Source organism: Sitophilus oryzae, unplaced genomic scaffold (assembly GCF_002938485.1).
Source record: "Sitophilus oryzae breed Bouriz unplaced genomic scaffold, Soryzae_2.0 scaffold_302_pilon_pilon, whole genome shotgun sequence".
NCBI lineage: Eukaryota > Metazoa > Arthropoda > Insecta > Coleoptera > Curculionidae > Sitophilus > Sitophilus oryzae.
In genome coordinates this window covers 2,272,741-2,295,403 of record NW_022146866.1, presented here as the reverse complement: position 1 = coordinate 2,295,403, position 22,663 = coordinate 2,272,741, and the positions used below count along the sequence as shown (strand labels likewise).

The 22,663-nt window shown below is 32.6% G+C and overlaps 3 protein-coding genes across 5 annotated transcripts in view; 1 reads left to right on the top strand and 2 right to left on the bottom strand.

Annotated features, from left to right (window-relative positions):
* The window catches only part of LOC115884540 (aldehyde dehydrogenase, mitochondrial), a 29,686-nt gene extending 25,642 nt beyond the window's left edge, over window positions 1-4,044 (bottom strand). Inside the window, exon 1 of the mRNA XM_030903148.1 lies at window positions 3,767-4,044. Coding sequence (XP_030759008.1) covers window positions 3,767-3,889 — 123 coding nt within the window. The 5' untranslated portion in view covers window positions 3,890-4,044. The remainder of the gene's footprint in view (window positions 1-3,766) is intronic.
* A 370-nt stretch (window positions 4,045-4,414) lies between these two features.
* LOC115884548 (poly(A) RNA polymerase gld-2 homolog A-like) lies at window positions 4,415-22,359 on the top strand. Of its 3 annotated transcripts, none has more exons than XM_030903166.1 (9): window positions 4,415-4,707; window positions 4,945-5,246; window positions 5,296-5,515; window positions 9,266-9,397; window positions 9,580-9,757; window positions 9,813-9,981; window positions 13,816-14,088; window positions 14,151-14,306; window positions 19,146-22,359. In XM_030903166.1, exons 2-9 carry the CDS (start codon window positions 4,949-4,951, stop codon window positions 19,451-19,453), a joined length of 1,734 nt encoding a protein of 577 aa, XP_030759026.1. In that variant the 5' UTR covers window positions 4,415-4,707; window positions 4,945-4,948; the 3' UTR covers window positions 19,454-22,359. The 3 variants fall into 3 exon arrangements, with proteins under 3 accessions (XP_030759026.1, XP_030759025.1, XP_030759027.1); XM_030903165.1 differs by having other exon boundaries at window positions 4,819-5,246; XM_030903167.1 differs by having other exon boundaries at window positions 4,416-4,707; window positions 4,962-5,246.
* LOC115884549 (ER membrane protein complex subunit 3-like) lies at window positions 5,526-6,394 on the bottom strand. Its single transcript, XM_030903168.1, has 3 exons — window positions 6,146-6,394; window positions 5,880-6,092; window positions 5,526-5,828 (listed from the first exon to the last, which is right to left on the bottom strand). Exons 1-3 carry the CDS (start codon window positions 6,353-6,355, stop codon window positions 5,544-5,546), a joined length of 708 nt encoding a protein of 235 aa, XP_030759028.1. The 5' UTR covers window positions 6,356-6,394; the 3' UTR covers window positions 5,526-5,543.
* Window positions 22,360-22,663: the final 304 nt, after the last annotated feature.

Sequence of the window (22,663 nt, the reverse complement as noted above, 5' to 3'; positions counted from 1 at the left end):
TTGAACAGCCCGTTTAAATTATTCAAACAGATACGAGTATAATCAAATTTGCTATTATTTTATTGGTTATGACGTGGTTATAGGTTATAACCATAGACTTAAAATAAAATATAGACTACACTATTTACATCTCAACGCGGTCAAACAATATTTTTTGTATACATGTTTACTTCTGGGTACAGTCGACCGAGCCTTCCTCATTCAGCCTATGTTGTCACGTCTTTAATATTATCAATATTTTTTTTCTTGTTACACACATATACTGAGATATTAATACTACAGTTTAATAAAGTAGGTTTTAATATTCCATAGATGTATTAAATAGTCCTTATACTACTAAATTATAAGTCGGATACTGTTTAAAAAGGATAAGTTCTTTACAATATGACAACACCGATTAGAGGCGAGGGAGCCTATTCATTCATTTATTACCTTGTAGTACGCATCGCACGTGTGCGGTAAAGCTTTGTTGCCGCTATGTCCCCGGCTGTTTTAACGCATTTTTTAGCTTGTAGTCCTTAAGTGTTTATTTTATTGACATTTTCTGTTCAAGAACTATAAAATATGGTTCGCCAATGCCAAATTTGTAGAAATTTGACTTAAATAATCCATTTAAGTCTTGAAACGACTTTCGACCGGTAGGCAACTCTCAATTTACCCATTGGGAGTCAGTGGCGTTGTTGTAGAAAGGCGCTTATTTAGATAATATTCTAGTAAAATGTAAAATCTGAATTTTTTCTCTTACATTACATTATTTACTTACTTACATTGTAACAAAATCATAATTATAACCCTGTTAATAATTAAGAATGTTTTTATTAAAAATATATTCCGGTTTATTCTAAAATTATCTTCAGAATCTAAAATAACATACAAGAATTTTAAAATGATATTACATTATGAAACAATATTTTTTAATATACCGGGTCGTATATTAAAAAACAAAAATCGTACAAAATTGGCTCACCCCCTATAACTTTTTTATTTTTTCAGATAAAAAAAAACAGATTTGTATGTTAGTAGGTATATGACATAAATTAGGATTTATTGACGTATTCAATTGTTTTTGGTCTCTTCCTTTTTCGCCGAAATGATTACATCTTTTGATTTTTAAAAGGCACACTCGGTATATTGCTACTTTATTCGATAAAACATGACACTCTGAATAGAATGACATATCATATGCCAACTTTTGACATTGTCGCTTAAAAACAAATCGTATTTTAAATTTCAATCCAGGGTGCCATGGTGTTGTTAAAAACACTAAGTTTTTATCAAGGAGCCTTGGAAAAATAGTTTTGATCGTCTAATAGGTTTCGTGTCTTGTATAGGCCGGTTAAAATATGTACACATCGTATTTTTAATCATACATATGTCAATTTTTTCAAATGGAACAAGGGTGACTCATTAGCATATTTGGAAAAAGCATTTTTTTATGAATATATTGATACCACACACTTGGTATTTCGAGTCAAATTGTCGTTATGAACCGCGTGTTACAATTACAATTAAATCATATGCGAAAATGTCAAAAGTTGACATATGATATGTCATCCTATTCAGAGTGTCATTTTCTATCGAATAAAGTAGAAATATACCGAGGGTGCCGTTTAAAAATTAAAAGTTATAGTCATTTCCGGTGAAACAGGAAGTGACCAAAAACAATTGAATGCGTCAATCAATCCTAATTTATTTCGTATACTAACATACTAAATCTTGTTTTTTATTTGAAAATATAAAAAATTATGGGGATGAGCCACTTTGGGACGCACCCGGTATAATAAAGACAGTACCGAGTTAAATAAATGTAGTTTTTATTTTATCCACTTCCTATCACCTTCCTTGCTTTAATGGAACAGATTTATGTTTTCTCTAATTTACATAATAAGACATCACTTAACCAGAAAAAAATTACAACAATCATATTTTTTCTCTCCCTGTCGCCGATTCTATTATATCTGTGGAATAGATCCTGTTTTGATTAATATTAGAAGTTGTAAATGTTTGACTAAAATTAATAATTTATTATTAATTTCAAAAATTACGTAATTTCGATTATAAAATTTCTTCTATAACGTGTATTTTATTATTTTTATCCTTTTTGGACTCTATATTGTTTCTTCTAAACTTTTATTAAAAAAACCTGTCCTAAATCTTAATAAAATATAAAAAAGTTTAAATACGATATATTTTTAATTTAATTATAGCTTCATTGAGAAACGAAAGACAGTGTTGTGTTTCTCGACAGAGTCGTCAGGGAACGACCGTTACGACAGAGACAACCTATCTATCGCTCGTGTCGCACTCGTTAAAACCTAAAACAATAACACAACAATAGCAAGACAGTGTCTGACCGCATGTTCCAGCTATTTATGAATGAGATGCTCGGTCTATATTTTATTTTAAGTCTATGGTTATAACGGTAATACGCATGCGTCGGATAAATGATAGGAGAAAATTTTGCAAACCGTTCTGACAGTTTTCAAACAGTTTTCAATTTAAGTTGGAACAGAAAACAAATGATTTACTAACCGTCAGTAAATCCGGTTGGAACGCTTTTCAACTTCTGCGCAAACTCCTTACTGTAAGAAACCGTTTCTTACGCGGGTTGGAATGAACCTTAAGTCTGCCTCTCAAATACTGGCTCCCCTGTTAAGTAAAATAAAATTTACAATTTATTTTATTAAAAATTTTATTTTTTGTTTAATAGAACACCCTGTATAGTTTAAGTATTTTTGAAAGATTTTTTCTTCAGATTTCAAATATACAATTTGTCTATATTTGCTTGAACCGTTTTTGATATACCTACATTGGTTTAGTCCTTGGACTAAAATAAATAAAAATAAATAGTCTAAGGTTTAGTCATTGTATTTAAAAGTTTCTTTCAATAAAATTCTCGACATGGTTTCAGTATATGTACAAGGTTTTCAGAGATAATTAGTGTGATAAAAAGTGTAATTATAAATTTTTCTGATCGTCTTTTGCCTTACAAGTCCTACATTTAAAGTTGTTTGCTACCTCCAATAAGGAAAGCCTGCATGTATAATCTGGTATAATAATGATAACGCACTAAATAAATGGTTGTAAATACGATTTAAGAATCTATTGAAATACCAGAGGAGATCAATTGTATGTTCTTCCCTGGAAATCCAGTCCAGTTGGCTTAGAAATGACGATCGATGACATTCTCCATATAATTCTACAAAAAAAATGATAGCGATCTTCATTTCAAAGTCATCTCCGACGCGGTTTTTTTTCGATCGAATATGGTGCAGTGAAAACAAATTAAGTACTCAAATATTTTTTTTTTAAGTCTCAAGGTCAATTCGCTATTATCTGAGAGGATACCTCTAAATAAAAAGTTAAATATAAAAGATCTATTGTAGAAAACAAGTTCCAAATATAATTTTAAAAAATTATTAAAGCGATATTAACTCAATTTTTTAAGAAATGTGTTATGTTCAATGGGTGTTCAGTGCATCCATAATATTTGAATAAATACTTCAGTTTACTGAAAAATCGAATATATTAAGTAAAGAAATATGTTCAAAAAAGATTAAAAGAACTAGTTTTATTTTAGGACTATAATATGAAAACAGTTTTACGCTAAATAAAAATTTCTATATTTATAAATTCAATGGACAAGGGAAATATTTCGGTTAAATAGTTTTACATTTTCTGTTCTAGATAAGTTATAAATCCCTAACCTATAGGCTTCTCACATTTGCATAGTTTTAAGTAGTAAATAACATATTATTTTACTTACTCCAGTATACAATACATTCGGTGTAACTTCTGGTTTAACTTGGGCAGCACTAGAAAACTGAGCCAAGTTTGGCAATTTATTAATTTTTGTTAATGTGTGCTTGGCTGCTTGAAGAACCCTCATTTTGATACTTTCTACTTAGATAAAAATGAATAAACACCGACTAAATTATTTATGCCACCGAACCGATACTAACGAAAATTATTAATAAAATAAAATAAAAACAATCTCACTAACCGGCAATATTGCCAAATCGTGCAAAATCCCACTCTTTAGCTCCTCCTTTAACAGCTGATAAAAGAAAATATACAGAACCGAACTTTATCTAATTCATGAAAATTAAATTTCAAAATCACATGAAACCAAAATTTTTCGGCATAAACGTAAGTTCATTTTTATTTATTAGATCGTACGATTATTTTATACAGGATTTTATCTTTTTTATATAATTTGTTATCTTTAAATGAACCATAGTTTAAAGATATTTATTATTTTATGGCAGAGTTTTATGGTTTAAAGATCCATTACGGATTACGGCTCTGAAATGTCACGTGACGAGAAAAAAACGAAAATTTAATTTGCCGAATCCTAAATTTGAAAATGATTGTCAAAACTTATTAATTTTAAATTAAATTATATGAAACTGTGCAATTATATCAGTTGTAAATACAGAAATACAGAACTAAATATATTAAATATCTGCAATCACAGTGGTAATGTATTTTGTCGTTGAAAGAATTAATTAAAATAAATATTGTAAAATGGAATATTACGGACTGGATACATAACTGAGCAAAGGCGGCAACATTGTTAACTTTTTTATAAATAAAAACTTGGCGGTATTTTATTTTTAATAAGGAAAAAAATGATATCTCTGAAATAGAATAGTGTTCATAGTCCGTGCTGCGCGAGAGTGCTTTTCCCTATTTAATTTTTAGGAGGTAAGGCGTTAAATATTAGCGTTTTTTCTTTAAAATAATATATATTTTCTTTGACTTTACCGACCTAACCTATTTTATCAAAATGTCAACTTTTTTGTGCTCCCATTCCAGGGCTTTTTAGGATAGTTTCAGAAAAAAAATAGGATTATAATGAAATATTAGCTATACAACAGAAACGCCGCGTTTTAAAGAATAATTTTATTTATACTCATTCGTTTTAATATTTGATTCAACCAGAAATATGAATGCTTCAGTGTTCTTTGATACTATTGGAACACAAGAACAGCCCTACTATAAGCTTAATAAAAACGAACACGGAGATTTACATATTATGGGTAACGATGTTGTAAAATTGGAGCTAAGTAAAGATATAATTGGACTGCCTCTAAATGTTCTTTCATCAGCCTATGCCGAATTAACTGGAAGGAATGATCGCATAGAAAATAAAGATATGGGTTTGTATCGACCGATCTCACCCAGCAATGATGAAAATTACAGTCCATATGGATATAGAAATTCACCTTCTCCTGGACAAGATGGTATATTTTGATAAAACGTTTAATTTCTAGTCTTAACAATAAATTTTAGGTGTCAAGTTTACTCCAAGGAATAATTATTCACATATCAACAATCAAACAGTGACGTTTGGTAAATTTTCTCATATATCACAAGAAAGTTTTGCAAATTCAAACAATTATCAGCAGCATCATCCAAACAACAATTATTCTATAATTAATAGCTGTTATAGAAACAACAATAATACCAATAGTTTAGATAATAACCACAATGCACATTTTTCCAAGAACAGGTATGTATATTTCATAATTACAGATCAATTATACAATTATTTCATCACAACTATTTGCTAAATAAAATTTATATGAAATAATATTTAATTTGTTGCTATATTCTGTGATAGATTCTCCTTTGAAATTTAATAAACAGGTATTATTTAATTCTGTATTAGTTTGTTCGTAAAAGAACATGTTTAAAACATTTCGGAATCCAAATACATTTAAAAAGTACCATGAGTGGGATGACACCCATGAAGGTTGAAGATTAGACAAATCAATATTCTTTTGAAGCATCTGTTTAAAAGCAAATGTTAAAGGAATAGGGATCTAGAAAAGAACAATTAATAAAAGGTACTTAATAATTGATAAACAACTTGCTTTAGTGCAAATGAAGCCACTAAATATATATGACACCCATGCCCCAGCTAGAATCATAGGTAAATGATTAGCTGAGTGTTCTCGTATAAGACTAATATATTGTTCTCCTTGATCAGGTAAAACCGGTTGAGTTTTTTTTGATTGAAATGAACAATGTTGAGTGTTCATTAACTCAATTTGTTTCTTCAGAAATTGTCTTCTATTTTCGAATGCCTGCATATATTAAGGTGTTTAATGATGTTCACAATCAATAATACTTTATTTACCTTTTCTGGTATGTATTGGTAGTTGATTTCCAAAGCTGCTAATTTATTTTTTAAGTGAATTTTTTTTATATCACTAATTGATGATTTTGATGAGGTTTTAAAACATCTTAAAGCATTATGTGTGAGAAATTCAACTAAGAATGTAAATAGAACAATAGGTAGGAACACCCAAGTTCTAATGTGAGAATCTAATAAAAGATCTTTGAACATTTTTCTGGTAGAAATTCTATAATTTTCTTGACATATGCCAATAAATAATGTCAAAATGATGAATTATACAGAGGCTGTATTTGAAAATGAAAAATTGTGTAGTGATATCCCATTTGATTTTTATGTCTTATTATTCAACTGTATGATCGAAAAAAACGGCGTCCGGTTGGCTTGGAAGTGGCGATCGTTGACTTTTCCTATATAATTTTTCATATAAAATGACAGCGATCTTCATTTCATAGCCATCGCTGACGCTGTTTTTTTTTTCGATGATACGGTATTTTATTAATATTTATAGTGGAGTGCCCAGAGACTTTTACCTCGGAATTCAATTACTGTGAATGTATTTATGTGAAACCTTCTGTATTGTGTTTTATAGATAAAATACTAAAATGTTTACCAATTTTTTTTCGTTGCTTTTAATTTTTTATTTTAGTAATTTTAGTAAATTCTTAATTATTTCCTTCTTAAAATTTTGATTTTTTTAATTCTTTTTCTAAGTAAATTTATTGAAATAAATAAATCTAATGTATAAGCTATACCCGAGGCTATACCTATTCTGCTTATATTCTAATCATTGAAATTTTGATTTAAATCGAATTATACAGAGTGACGTGTCATATACGACGCGGTTTTTGCAAGGAGAACAAAAGTTTGTATTGAATTGAAATTTTGTGAGCTTATGTAAGTCAATTTAAAACATTTTCTAAAAATATGTAGAGTTCTACAGGGTGTTCCCAAAAAAAGTTACACATCAAAGTTATGTTTTTTGTAATGGAACACCCTATATATTAATTGATTTTTGGATTCTAGTAAAAAATAAAGGTTTGTTTCATTAGAAAAGTATATGACTAAAATGTATAGTTTTTGAAATACATTCACCAGCACGAAAAATGGGCACCTTAAAACTTTGATGTATTTTAGGGTTAATATATTTTATTTTAATGGGCCGATTTTGATGATTTTTTAAGCAGCGTGTTGCCAAATTATTTGACTTTTTAGTATATTTTTCTGAATAAAAAAATGAAACTCCCCATCTGTTAATTATACGAGGGAAAACAAAACGTTGATATTTTGATGAAAGTTTAAAACACCCTGTGAAATACATATGTAAAAACAACAAGAAATTTAAAAATTATTTTATCATCTAGATACATCCTTTCTCGAGTTTTTTGGTTCGTCTCATTAGCTTTATTTTTGTTGGAAATATTCGGTTTTAAAGAAGGCACTAACATTTTTTCGTAATTTTTACATTAAAACCATGCCTTTGCTTTTAGGCCTAGTCAACACATCTAGTAAGTTCTGGTCCCGAAGCAGGCCTTCTTGACATAAGATTTGCTTTATTTAATCTTCTTCTTGTAATCCGTTAGTTAATATATACTGTCCTTAAGTGCAATTCATTATCAATTTGAAAAGCTGGGAAACGGCGGTTTCTTAGCGATAAACTTACAATAAGTCGATCGTCTCAATTAGAAGTTCTTATACGAAGGTTCCTGGACGTCTAGATTGACTTCCTCATGGACGTGGTCATAATTCAAAGACCATTTAGTATACTCTATGGTATTAAGATATTTTTGGAACCGGATTTTTATAGCAAATTCACTGAACTCGAACAAATAAATGATATATATTTAACTCACCCTGTATATCTATAAAAATATTTTTGAAATGTGAAATACCATTAAACATATATTTTGTAAAAGGTCTGGATTGAAAATCTCAAATAGGAATCCTGATACAGAGCTTTTCCGGAATCCGGAGCCATCTTGTATGTGTGTGTTTATTTAAATACTAAAGTGAAAGCAACGAATTTAAAACTTTGTAATATATCTTATTAACAATACAATGCAAAAAGTTTTATAAAAATTCGTTCACAGTAAATGATAAATAAATAAATAAATAAATAAATAAATAAATAAATGCCTTTATTGTCAAAAAATTTTTCAATTTGTGGACAAAGGTAAACTAACAAACAAAGTAAAAAAAAACAAGGTACACAAACAAACAAACAAAAGAAAATACAAAACATTATACAAATAATATTGTCAGTCTTATTGTTAAAATAAACATATATAAATGTTTACAATGTCAAAGAACAAAAAAAATTAAAATAATATTCAAAAATATTTAGCCAGTTTATAGCAAAATATCAATGACCTCTAAATAAATTAATTTCGATGTCATTAGTAAATATAGCAATAGCAAACATTAGACCAGTGTTTTCAAGATCAAATTCGATTTTCAATTCAAATTCATTTACGGCGTAGAAAGCCTTTTCTAGTAAATAAGAGTTCAATGCTTTGCGAAATGAAAAAAATGATGTTATGGATTTGATTTCAAATGGCAGGTGATTGTGCATTTTTTTCGAGTTGTATAATATTGAACTTTTAACTAACTCTGAGCGTGGGGTAGGTAGATAAAGATCTTGCTCCGCGTTCCTGAGTGGATAAGTGTGAGATGGCCTTTCTTGAGAAGCTGATACATGTTTACGTATTAGGCAAACGGATTCAAATATTAATAAGGAAGGAAGAGTCAATATTTTTAATTCTCTAAAAAAGCCCCGGCAATGAGTTCTGCTGTTTAGTCCCAGTGAATACCGAACAGCTCTCTTCTGGAGCTTGAAAATGCGGTCAAATTGAGCCGCACAACACGTACCCCAGAATGGAAGGGCATACCTGAGGTGCGACTCAAAAAGTGCATAATAAACAGTTCTAGCCACTGACAAGTTAAGCTCCTTAGAAACAGACCTTAATGCAAAACAGGCAGAGCTCAATTTTTTCGACAAAGCTTCGATATGAATCTATAATAAAATAAATGAATTCCGAGGTTTGGATCCCATAAGGGCTTAAAGTACTCCACTATTAGTTGATAAATATGCATATGCTATTAGACATAAACTATGATTTTTAGAGTGAATCAACCATCTCAACAAAATAATTCAAACAACTCGATTAATAGAGAACAACGACGGAAGCCTTTAAATACATTTTATCGTTACGGCTCTGATGTTATGATTAGAAGAGCACATGGGTTAACTCACAGGTATTATTTTAGTCTTTTTGGATAAAGTTTTCATACATTTCTTAATGTTTGGTTATTGAAAATATGATGATTATTGAGATATGAAAAAATTATTATTTTTTAAAGCGCGCTTATGTAAAATGTTTTATTGGAAAAAAACTGTGGAAACAGAACATATTACAGCATTATATAATTCTTTTAAGGTTTAGATCTCGCTCGGACATAATGAAAATCGATCCAAACCCTCCACAACTACTCAACGGTGGCGCCTACGACCAACTAAGTCAAGCAATTTGGGACGTCTTTACAATGAAAGCTCAGAAAATCGAGACCTACGAAAATAAAATCTCTTTGTGGAAAGACTTATTCTTGTACATCAGAGTAATGACAAACTATACAGTAATTTACTCATTGAATAATTTAATTTATCTTCTAGAAATGTCTAAACCATTATGCTCTGTATATAGTCGGATCAACGATGACTGGATTCGGTTTGAACACCAGCGACATTGACATGTGTCTGCTTATAAAACCTTGTACTGAAGATCCAAGATTGGATTCGGTACACCAGTTACATCATATTAAAAATTATCTTTTAAGATATGGTAAAAAGAACAGTTTTTTTAGAATGCAACTAATTGAGAATAGATTGTTTTCTGGTTTTGTGTGGACCGTGATATTTCAATGTTGATAATTTGCTGATTATGCAAATATGGTTGCCAAAACATGTTAAAACAACTTGCGATTTCCTCTTATGGACTTGTTATACCATAATCTTTGGCTTAAGGAGAACGCGCACTGAATCGACTTCGACCGGTCCACTTAACTAAGAGCTATCGGCAGTTTTATCATAGCAGCGACTATCGTAGGTATACAGGGTGAGTTTTCTACGATGTTCTCTATGGGTATCTCGGAAACTACTGGGGATCTCTCTTCAGTCCTTCACCCTACGGGAGAGTATGAGTATGGTGACATCATGTGTTGATTCCCTTCACTTCCTCGGACCAAGTTGTTCTACACTGCGCCATATGTGAGGCTTCGGGGAGGTTGTGGCCCACGAGGGTTTTGACTTGGTCTACCCTAGAGGTGGGAATTCTAGTTCCTTGGGAGGAACTAGTTCCTTAGTTCTAGTTCTTCCAGAGGAATAGTTCCTTGAACTAGGTCTTTAGTTCACAATAGTTCCCGACTAACATTGACATCCCCCTTGTTTGCTAATGCGTTTCGTTGTCAGTCAGAACTATTCACAGTATGATCTGTATAATTTTTATAATGTAGGGAGATATAACGAGACGTGTAATTGTGTATGTTAAAAACATATAGGTAAGTTTTATTGCAGATAAAAAAAATAAAAAAAACTCAAATTAGAATTTTAAAAACTATATCACAAATCAACTGGAGTAAATATTACAAAACTTTTACGAAAAATTGCATTTTTCCTCACTTCAAGCTTTTTGTTTTTGTCTAAAAATTCAGAATATCTACTTTGTTTTATAAGATATTTCTTAATTTTAGGGACCTAAAGTGAAACATTTCCATAAAATATATAAAAAACAAACTAAAAATCAAAAACAGTATCCACGACAATTTTCTGTGGTAATTACGCCGCGCCGGCTGTGGCAATAGACAAGGCCGAATCCATCGTCGTCGCCTTGTATTATATCTCGGATCTACCGACTGAATAGATTCCCGTGAACTAGTCTTTTAATAGTTCCGCTATGTCCGGATCCGATAACATACGGCTGGCACTCCCCACGCCTGCCTAGCATCAATCGCGCTGGCTGATCCATACGTAAACTAGTCTTTTATTTAGTTCCTCTAGTTCCTTTAGGTCCGGATCCGATAACATACGGCATACGGCTGGCACTCCCCACTCCTGCCTATCATTGGGCTACGCGCGCAAGCCGATCCGTCGCCGTCGCATATTATTCTATATCGGTCACAGTCCCGATCCCGGAATAGGTCCTGAGGAACTAGTTTTTTGAGAAACCAGGAACTAGTTCCTTTCATTCCGGGGTCGGAATAGTTCATTGGAACTAGTTCGTTCACGAACTACACACCTCTAGTCTACCCACCTTTTAGGTGAGCTTCCAGGTGATCGTCTTCCCTCTACCCTCCCCTCCACCATCAGTCTCTCAATTGAGGTGGACTCCTGGCAGTATGGCCAATCAAAATATCGGGGGATTGACTGATTCAATTTGGTAATCAGACGTGTCTCAATTTTTAGTTCTGCAATAATAGAAATGTTTGTTCGATGAGCCGTCCATGGTATTCGCAGCAGCCGTGGATATACCCACATCTCCAAGGCGTTTATTCTTTGCTTATCACTTTCCTTTAGTGTCCATGTTTTAGAGCCATACATAGCTATGGCGAAAATGAGGGAGTTCGCAATACGCAGTTTAGTTTTCCTTGTGATTACTGAAGTCTTCCATGTCTTAGTCAGCTTTGTTGTTGCATTCCTCGCCATTGCGACTCTGCGCCTGATTTCAGCCTCGCTTCCTCCAGAGTTGCTATCATGGAACCTAGATAGTTGAACTGGCTCACAACCTCGTATCCAGCCACTGTTCGGACATCAGGATGGTTGTTGCGGAGGCGGTCAACAATCATCGTCTTGGTTTTCCGTTTGTTTAGTTCCAAGCCATATTCTTTACTAATAGAGCACAGTATAGCCATGACTTCTGCAACTCTTCTTTGCCGGCGGCTATAATCACGGTATCATCCGCGTATCTCAGGTTATTTATCCTCCTGGAGATAGAGAGTCAGTTAAATTGGGAAAGAATTGCAGTTTTGTGGGCTCATAAATATGCGCCTTTCAGATTTTTGAAAAAGTTCATGGCTTACTAGATATTTAGAAAAAAAAAATTTCGGCTATTTTAAAAATTGTCCCTAATTCCATTATAATCTATTTTAGACAAAGTTTTCAGATAAAAGTTGTAGATAATCATATCCTTAATGAGATTGTGTCCTCCGTTTTTTTCTAAAGCCTGTCATTTTTGACATATGACACAAACATGTTTTTTATAGAAACCATAGTTGGCCATGACTTAATAAAAAATGCCATTGTTTAAGCTTTTCAGCGATATAAGCTATAATATGTTTCTTTCGAAAAATTACTGAGTTATTGCCGAGCGTATATATATATACTTACTGAGCGTATAGTATTATTGGTTCAAATTTTTCTTGGTTATACATTTTCGAGGATCCGGTGAACGTTACGTTTTTTAGAGAACGGGTTTCAAGTCATGTTAGAAAAGTTAAATTTAAAGACTCGCGCATCAATAGAGTGGTTCCAACATGACTTTCATTATAGTACCCCTCCCTCCCCCATAATGAAAGAACTTAAATAATGTGAAAAAAGAATGTTAAAAATTATTTATATCATAATTATGCAAACTCAGGGATAGGAAGAGGTCGGCCAATTGCATGGGCCTCCTCGATCACCTGACCTACCCATTTTAGATTTTTTATGGGGTATGGTTAACAGCAAGATTTACGAAAGAACTTCTGAATTAAGAGAGGCACTTGAAGAGGCGGTACGGGAGAAGTTTAATAAAGTCGACCGGTCGTTCTCTGAGAATAGCTAGTAATTCATTTTTAAAAAGATGCATTTTATGTACTCAAAACAATGGATTTTTTTAACATTTTCGAAAATAACTTAAAATGTATGTAGTGATATTATTTTTTTTAAGTTTTATTTTCTGTAACGTAAATTGTAAAGAACCGTTTAATAATATATTTTTATAAGTTATAAATCATAACAGAATAAGAATAGCATGCCAACTAAGTGAAATTAGCGAAAAAAAATAAGAATTGGATATAAGTCAATAATTTTTCGAAAAAAACATATACCTAATATCGCTGAAAACTTAAAAATTGCGCTTTTTATAAAGTCGTGGCCAATTAGGGTTTCCATTTAAAAAACATATGTTTTATGTCATATGTCAAAAATGACAGGCTTTAGAAAAAAATCGGTGAACTCAAACTCATTAGGGATGTGATTATCTACAACTTTTATCTCAAAACTTTTTGTCTAAAATAGATAATAATGGAAATAGGGACGATTTTTGAAATAGCCAAAAAAAATTTTTTCGACATCTAGTAAGCCATGGACCTTTTAAAAAATCCGAATGGCGCATATTTATGACACCGCAAAACTGCAATTCTTTCCCCATTTAACCGACTATTTATCTCCAGTAGTTTCCGGGATACCCATAGTGACTTCGTAAAACATCGTAGAAAACTCACCCTGTATAGAGATAGGAGGCGGCGCGGCGTCTACTGGCCGAAGTTTTTTAGTGAACGCTGTCGAACGAATATCTACGATGGCCGCAGTCGCTGTTTAGTCATACAAGTTGTATCACGGCCCTGATCCAGAAACCAATCTATTATTGTTATAGTCACTGGCTTTGGAAACCTTCTGCTCATTGCTAACTTCTTTCTAGGATTGATAATAGATTCAGAGCTGATTCTTGCCAAGGTTCCGATTCTGAAGTTCCGCGAGCAAGCTACAGGATTTGAAATAGACCTAAACTGCAACAATTCCGTTGGAATATACAACACGCACCTGCTCTATTGTTACGCCAGGCTAGATTGGAGAATAAGGCCTTTGGTGGTCATGGTAAAATTATGGGCGCAGGCGAACAGGATCAACGATGCTAAAAACTTAACAGTTTCAAGCTATTCGTGGACTTTAATGGTGATACATTTTTTACAATGTAAGAAGAGTTTTTCTTGTTATTAAAAGAGGAGTAAAACTCTGAAATAACAACTGTTTTAGGTGGGGTTTCGCCGTTGGTTTTACCTTGTCTTCATACCTTGTATCCGGAAAGATTTAACTCTGACAAGAGCAAAATTACAGACGTACATGAGGATATAAAATCGTTGGAGAATTTTCGTTCTTATAACACGGACTCTTTAGCAGAACTGTTTATAGGTAAATTAACATAATATGTAGTTTGTTCAGCAAGGGAATATATATTATGATTTCGACAGTCGACATCCGAAAAATAACAACAAACCTTTGAATAAAAAGACTAAAGCTTTGAATAAGAAGACTAAGGAAGGAGCATATCAAAAATCTTAGGTACACCGCGATGGGCCTCAAATATGGCCGACTTAAATTCCGGTTTATCAGTGTCGGTCTAATTTTATTTAAAAAATGTAAAACTATGATGTAGGGTAGACGTGGGGTAGACTCAATAATTTGTTGTTTTATTTTACGTTGTGAATAAATGTTGGTAGTTATTAAAATTGTTATAAAAATATATAATTCTAATAAAAATAGAGAAGTTATAATAAGTATTTATTAACACAAACATCCGATACGCTACTGAAGCAGGTAAGTCAAATTAACGTATCTAAATTCTTTGACATCTAATCTTTGACAAGTAATAAATAAAAGCTAAAATGCAAGAAAAATATATAATTTAGTTAATTTAAGTGAATTTCGTAAATGATCGGTTTACTACACGTATGTATATTATATAGTCACTTACTAGCAAAAAAGTTGTTCCATTATTTCACTCAATTTTTGCCGAGATCTACCGCACGCTACACAACCAACTATTTTAGAGTCTTTTTTCGATAAATCGCGATAGTGTCACTGTTAATTTAAGTTCTGCCACAATTTCCATCTAGATTTACTACCTTTATACAACTATCAGTAGTAGAATAAATAATAAATAACATAAAATAAGCTCCATAAAGACTGACAAATCCACAAAATTTCAAATCAAATTCAAATGTGTCAAATGAATCGTCAAACAGAACTGTCAAGGATCCCTACCCTAGAGAGCTTTTATGGTGCCTTTTCCGCCCACCATGCATGAATACATGGATAGCATTATGCTCCTTCCTTAGTCTTCTTATTCAAAGGACTAAAGCTTGATTTTCATGCCTCCGTTATCCGTTGATACGATGATCCGATGGCGCTCTGATTGGTCATAGCGTTTTCGCGCCACTTCTCATCCGTAATTTTTTTAGTCCAGTCCGCCAACAGAGAAAGTTAAAATAAATGTAACTTTTCGTACGATAACGGACGTTTTGACACTTTTTAACAAATTTAATCTGATCTAACCTTAATAAAAATGTAATAATACAAGAGCTAGCAACGTCGGAAAAACGAGAATTTTAAGAAAGCCTGTTCTTTAATATATCTTTTGCTATGCCCTCCTGACCAAAGTGCGAGCAAAGTGCGGTTCCGTCAGGCTGCGGGTAGACTCTGCGGTTCACTACTGCGCGTCACATCTGTACAGGGTATCCCCTTTTCCTGTGTTTTATGGGATTTCTCGTTTATTCCAAAAAGTTCCAAAAATGTTTGAATTCTTTTGTGCAACAGCATTGTTTGCGCAACGCGTTGTGTAGTGTATGTGTGTGTTGCGCTTCGTTGTGCAATATTTTAGTTTTCATCCAAATTCTTTGTTTTCTTTTTCGTTTTTTGGTATCATCTACAACATCTAGGGTATATACGATAATAATTGACGCAAGGACATAATTGTTTCTCGAACAATGCACAACTTTTAATAAAAAGTTTGATCAAAATTCTACTAAGTGCATGGGTGATGCAGTTGTGCAACGCAACATTGCGCGTCGCTTTGTTGCGCAATTTGTTTGATAATGTATGAGCCGCTGAATCAGTTGTGCAACGCAACATTGCGCGTCGCTTTGTTACGCAATTTGTTTGATAATGTATGGGCCGCTTTAGTTCCCGAAAGACAGGCCGAATTTGTGATGCGCAGTAGTGAACAGATGTTGAATACAGATATAATGCGCAGTAGTGAACGGAACGTCTATCGGCAGCCAGACAGTTCGCACTCTGTTGCACGAGAGCATAGCAAAGATATATTAAAGAACCAGCTTTCTTAAAATTCTCTCTCGAAAACGTTGCTCTAGCTCTTAGACTGTAAATAAAAACAGCGAAATCATTATGGAAATGAAAAAATAAAAACACAAAAATCAAAAGCAAATCGTATATCCGAAAAACTGCGTAATTTTCTAACCAGTCGAAGTCTTTAAATTCAACCAATAAAATTAATACCGTATCGTCGTATCGTTTGACAATGGATGCATGAAAATCAAGCTTTATAAATGGTGTAACTATAGGCCAGTCATCTAAGACATTTAAAAAGGCAAACATCGCAAACGGGACTGTATCTATCATTTTTTAATATATTGTTAGGACCCATGAGACTAAGTTATGCCCAATTTTGCAACCCTCAAAACCCCGTGCTACTCCCGTGATACTTAACCAACCAAACCAAAAAACCTCAAAATTTTGGTACTTATTTCAGTTTTTTTGAAAAAACTACGTTAAGAAAGCGTTTTTCAAATTTAATTGTTCTATACTTTTATAAAGTGAACTAAATTTCCTACAATTTCAGCCCAACCCGAACCCTCTAGGCCAATTCGTTGTCGAAATACAGCCAATCAAATATCGGCTATTTTTTTGAAAAACTAAAAATGTATGAGTACGGTCACATTCCAAAGCACGTATCGCCTAAAATAATGGCTCTAGAGAAAAGTCATTAGGAATGAAGTTGTAGAGAATTTATTCAGCTTTAATTTGATGTAAGAATGAGGTCGCTAGGCGTCGTATTTTGCTCAAACACGAAAAAATTTTGTGAATGAGCTAGAACCATATCCGCTGTCCTTTTTCACTCAAGAAGGAATGCGCAAGGGTACTAAATCTTCCTTCTATTCAGCATTTACACCGGTCGCTAAAAACATTATCCCAGGAAACAAGGCGTTCACAGTGGTCGATGGTGGTTATCTCCTGCACAAGGTAGTCTGGCATCGAAATCATTCAGTCAGAGATATTGTGGCTGGATACGTCAGCTACGTTTTAAACAACTTTGGTAAAAATGTTGCAGTGGTTTTTGATGGATACCCAGAAGGTGCGGCTATGAAAAACACTAAATCAGCTGAACCTCTGCGGCTATCTGCTTCTCTTTCCTGTGGTGACATTTTGTTTGATGAAGCGACACTCATCAAAGTGCCTCAAGCAAAAGTGCTCTCATATGAATCGAACAAACGCCGACTGATCACCATGATGTGTACCGAATTTGAGATACAGGGTATCGAGGTACATCAATCACCAGAAGACGCCGATGCTGAGATAGTGAGAACTGCCCTCTCCAAGAGCTCATTGTACGACCAAGTTTTTTTTCATGGGGGAGGATGTTGATTTACTGGTTCTCCTAAATGGCTTGAGCTGTGGACAAACAAACGTCTACTTCCAGGAAGGCGGTAGAGGTGGATCTGAGTGCGCTCAATATGAGGCAAATTCTTTCTTAAGTGGAAAAATGCAGCTTCCAGGAGATATGGTTTTGTTTCTGCATGCAATCAGTGGGTGTGACACCACTTCTGCTCTTTTCTGGCAAGGCAAAATGAAGTGGTGCGAATGTCTACAAAAAATCTCCACTGGATAGACCTCGCCACCATTTTCTTTGATCCAAACTCGACGCAGGAAGAAGTAGGAAATGCTGGCGAGAAGAACCTCTATGTGAAGAACCTCTTGTTGAACCTCTATGGATCAGGGCACGCTGAACAGCATGGCATTCGTAAAATCGGCAGGAATGGCCAAACTAAACCTTGCCCGCCTCCCTCCAACTACAGAAGGTGCCAAATATCATTTTTGGAGAACCTACCACCAGGTCCAAAAATGGTTTGGTGGTCGAGAAAAATCCATCCGACTGAGAATGGACCACCAGTCAACAGGGTCTTATGCCAATAACTATGCATGCTCCTCAAAACCTGCTTAAGATGGTTGCTTACAGATGCAAGAAAGGCTGCATAGGATCCTGCACTTGCAGAAAAGCAGGACTGAAGTGCTCCATCCTCTGTTCCTTTTACCAAGGGCGAAGCTGCAGCAACGTTACTCCCATGATCTTGGATGAGGAGGACGAGGAATTGGACGATTTAACATATGAAGACCCACCTCCATCGTCAGAGAATGGCCTTCCTCCTCCTCCTCCCCCCTCCCAACTGATCCGGAATGGATGGGGCCCGGTCCTTCTAAGAGGGCCAAGTAAAGTAGGGCTTTTGTATTATATTTTTTAGTTTATACATATTATATTTATGTTGTTTATTTTTAATTACGTTTAATAAAATATCTTTTCATGATACCCCCAAACTTCGATGTTTTACTATATTTTGGTTTTTGAGCAAAATACGACTCCTAGCGGCCTCATTCTTACATCAAATTAAAGCTGAATAAATTCTCTACAACTCTTCTCTCTTCTCATGACTTTTCACTAGAGCCATTAGTTTAGCCGATACGTGCTTTGTATATAATCGCTCGATATAACCGTACTCATAAATTTTTAGTTTTTCAAAAAAATTGCCGATATTTGATTGGCTGTATTTGAACAACGAATTGGGCTTAAATTATAGGAAATTTAGTTGACTTTATAAAAGTATAGAACAATTAAATTTGAAAAATGCTTTCTTAACATAGTTTTTTCAAAAAACTGAAATAAGTACCAAAATTTTGGGTTTTTTTGAGTATCACGGGAGTAGCACAGGGTTTTGAGGGTTGCAAAATTGGGCATAACTTAGTCTCATGGATCCTAACAATATATAAAAAAAACCGTAGATACAGTCCCGTTTGCGATGTGGGATGTCTTAAATGACTGGCCTACTAACCCTATTTTGTTTTATTTGTTTAGACTCGCATAACGTCAAATAAAAACTCCTTAATTGGAAAATTAGCGTTGCCATTTTCAAGAGGAAAAAGATACTTTCTGGAAATTTATGGGGTATATTTTTGTTTTAGATTTTTTTGGATATTACGCCAACTTCGATTTCAGTCAGTACGCCATATCGGTACGCGCAGGCGGTAGAGTTCTAGTCGAAGACTGTAAACAAGTGAAGGCGCCCAAAAACGATCCCAACCAGTGGAGATACATGTGCATCGAGGAACCCTTCGATTTCACCAACACCGCTAGATCGGTGTACGACATCGCAGCGTTCAGACACATCAGAACCGTCATCGCGAAGACCTACGAAGAATTGCTGAGAACGAAAATGTTGAACAACGTACTACCCGTCGCTTTCAGCCCAGAAACGTCTCTAGTCATGTAGAATCGACCGTAGGAATTGAAGACGGAATTTTATAGGTGGATTTGATAGTAAAATTGCAAAAGAACACACGATAAAAAGGTAATACAGTTCATTTATCTTCGATTGATATTACCAGTAGTTCAAATGTATCACTTACTATTTCACCGGCAAAAAAAACTATTTCAGATATGCAGGCATATTTTTTTACTCACCATTTACGTTCTTGTGCAATATTTCGTCTAGCTTGCGTAATCCATCGTTTGTTGTTTTTGTTATCGCGCCTAAACGCATTGAAAAAGACTCTGTGGCATTTAAAGACTGTATTATATCTCCAGTATTTTTGTGTATGTATTCAAACACAATACAGACTGCCGATTGGTAACATTCGGATACAGATATACAAAGGCTGTTATACACATTAGTCAGATTTTGTGCCATTAATAAACTCGTCAATTTAATTATTTATAATATACAAATCACCAAAAAAATAGTTTTTAAAGTGTGTTGGAAAAAATATATATAATCTCAAATCATACAGCGTTAAATTTCTAAATTAGTACTATTTTACATTTAAAATGCTTCTAAACAAAGTAGTAACAAAGTACATAACTATTTTTAGTATACAAGGTTTGTCAAAAAGTTGTGAAAATATTTATTCAAATTTAAAAAGAAGTTTCTGCGGAATTTCTTCAGTATACCCAAAAAATTATTTTGACATATATTATGACATTTATCCCAGGACATATGGAAAAATATTTTTAGTGGTTACGCTGAAGAAATTCCGCATTAATTTTTTCACAATAATACTAAAACATTGTCAATATTTAAAAAGTCCGTGGATGAGTATTGAAACGCATTGTTTGAGTTTTGCAAAAATCATATTATCTTTTTCGTTTTATGTGATTTATTTATGTATTGTGATGTCTCTTTAAGTTCAAAAGTTCCTAAAAAAATTATAAAATCTCAAAATCTTGAAAGTGAAACATTTATAAAAACACCACTTTCAAGTTAAAAAAATCAGTATTTTTATATTTAAGTTTTCGGTAGGTACTTAAGTTTATTTGATATTATTTTCTATTGTAATAATGTATACACCCACTACAAAGTTGTTATATATGTATTTGTCTGTTAAGTTGAAGCAACAGTTTGAAGAAGTGACGAAAAACGGTTTTTTGTTAATACGTCACTTATTCTAGCTTTTCTTAATATATTAATGTTAAATAGTGAAATAATATAATCATTCAAGTATCTACAGTAGTTATTGAGTAAGTGTCAAGAATATATATCATAATAGTAAACTTGATAATAAAAATGACAGAAGACAGGCCTGAAACCTGCCAAAATATCTTTAAAATAATAATAATAAACGATACATATCATTGTGGGGCCGTTAATAAACTAAGTTATATCTAAGTAGATTCTTATAGCAACGATAAATGTTTTTTTTTTCCTTATTTGGTAATATATATCAAGTAAGGAAATAATTATTAAAATGTATAAATGTGATCTTTTCTCGTTTTTGATGTAGAATAAATAATAATTAATTCAATTAAAAAAAACACAAAAAAAAACTAGATAAGAATTTAAAAGAAAAGAAAATGGTATATTTAAAATTTGCGGTATTTAGTAATATATTAATCAAATAGTGTATTTTTCTGGTTAAATATACCATTGCCTTTTTTAATGTATGTCTCTCTATATTAATATTTGTTTAGATAATAATAAAAATCACCTTTTGATAATAATATGAAAACAATAATACTGTTAAAAAAGTATAGGTTATTTTTTTGGAAAATCTTTAACATAAATAGAATAGCTGAAATATATCGTAGAGGAACATCACACATTTCAATCGTGATTTTTTTTATTTATGTGATCTCAGTGAACGACTAGTTTTTTAGGAATGAGTTACTACCGTAAAGTTGTGGCCATGAATATTAAACCTACCCAAAGAAAGTCATTAAAATATTATATAATTCTATATAGGGTAACGTATTTAATAATATCTCATAAAATTTGGATATTTTCGATTTTAAAAATATAAAGAAATAAATTTGGGAATTTCTTTATTTTTTTTACATGAAAATATTATTCTAAAAAGGGATCAAATTTCGTGAAGAATTATTAAAAAACTCTAAAATAGTTCAAAGTAGTTCAATCGTACGAGTGTGAATCGAAATAACATGATTTTAGTCATTGGTGCCAAAAAATATCTATTAATTTGATCATTAACAAAAAGTTAGACTATATTAAAATATCTAAATTACATGGTTGTGTCAAAGAATAGCAGTTAAAAAAAATAAATGAATTTATAAATAATGCGAAAGTTATACTCTATGGCACGTCCTCTTTATTATACAGACAATATTATAAAAATCGAATACAATAATCATACAATAAAGAATTGAAAATATGTATGGTGAATCTCTTTAGGTTGTATTAAATTTAGATATTAAAGTTATTATTTATGTCAAATTAGGTGTCCAATCAGCTTTCTTAACCTATTATTTTTCGATATATATATATTTATACATTGTTATTGTGTACACTTTTGTAATTGTTATGATTAAGAGTATGAATTTATACACGCTGTTGGATACCTACTGTCAAAATATACTGTACAGGCCAATTTATTATAGTATACAGGTTGTTGCAATTACGTCTAAACGGTTACATATTTACAGACACTTTTTCTTGCAAATTATTCAGTACCTCATATAGAGCAGGCTTTAACAAGTAGGTATTAAAACTAGGATTAATCTGGATATTCCTTTATAGGGTATTTGCGTTTAAAAAGAAAATAAAAATTATAAAAATTCATAACCTTTTAGACGCAATCCTCCACCATATCTTCGATTCATTACCATATACAGGGTGTTTCAAAACAAATGCGAAAAATTTCAGGGGGTGATTCCTTGTTCAAAATAAAGGGTAGTTTGCTTTATAAACGTTGGGTCAAAAGTCAACCATTAGGGAGTTATCGCGGTACAAAGATGGCGGAAAAATAATGTTTTTATTTTTTATCTTGAAAACGAAAAATGATAGACTAATGAAATTTTATGGAAGCATTACTGTTATGAAAACATACTTTCTGGTAATTTTCTCACTTTTTTAAAATGAGTGGAAGGGGTTGAAATAAACTACCCCTATCATTCTTGTTAACGAAATTTAAAAAAATCTTATCAAACACATGCAAAAAAATTAATTTGGATAGCTTGGTATGTTTAGATA

Excerpts from the sequence above, each read along its gene's own strand:
- LOC115884549 (XM_030903168.1), bottom strand. The coding sequence starts at position 6,355 with ATGTTCAAAGATCTTTTATTAGATTCTCACATTAGAACTTGGGTGTTC. Across the intron at positions 6,093-6,145 it reads ACCAATACATACCAGAAAAG|GCATTCGAAAATAGAAGACA; the intron begins GTAAATAAAGTA and ends TAATATATGCAG. Across the intron at positions 5,829-5,879 it reads GTGGCTTCATTTGCACTAAA|ATCCCTATTCCTTTAACATT; the intron begins GCAAGTTGTTTA and ends GTTCTTTTCTAG.
- LOC115884548 (XM_030903166.1), top strand. The coding sequence starts at position 4,949 with ATGAATGCTTCAGTGTTCTTTGATACTATTGGAACACAAGAACAGCCC. Across the intron at positions 5,247-5,295 it reads ACCTTCTCCTGGACAAGATG|GTGTCAAGTTTACTCCAAGG; the intron begins GTATATTTTGAT and ends AATAAATTTTAG. Across the intron at positions 9,758-9,812 it reads ACTTATTCTTGTACATCAGA|AAATGTCTAAACCATTATGC; the intron begins GTAATGACAAAC and ends TTTATCTTCTAG.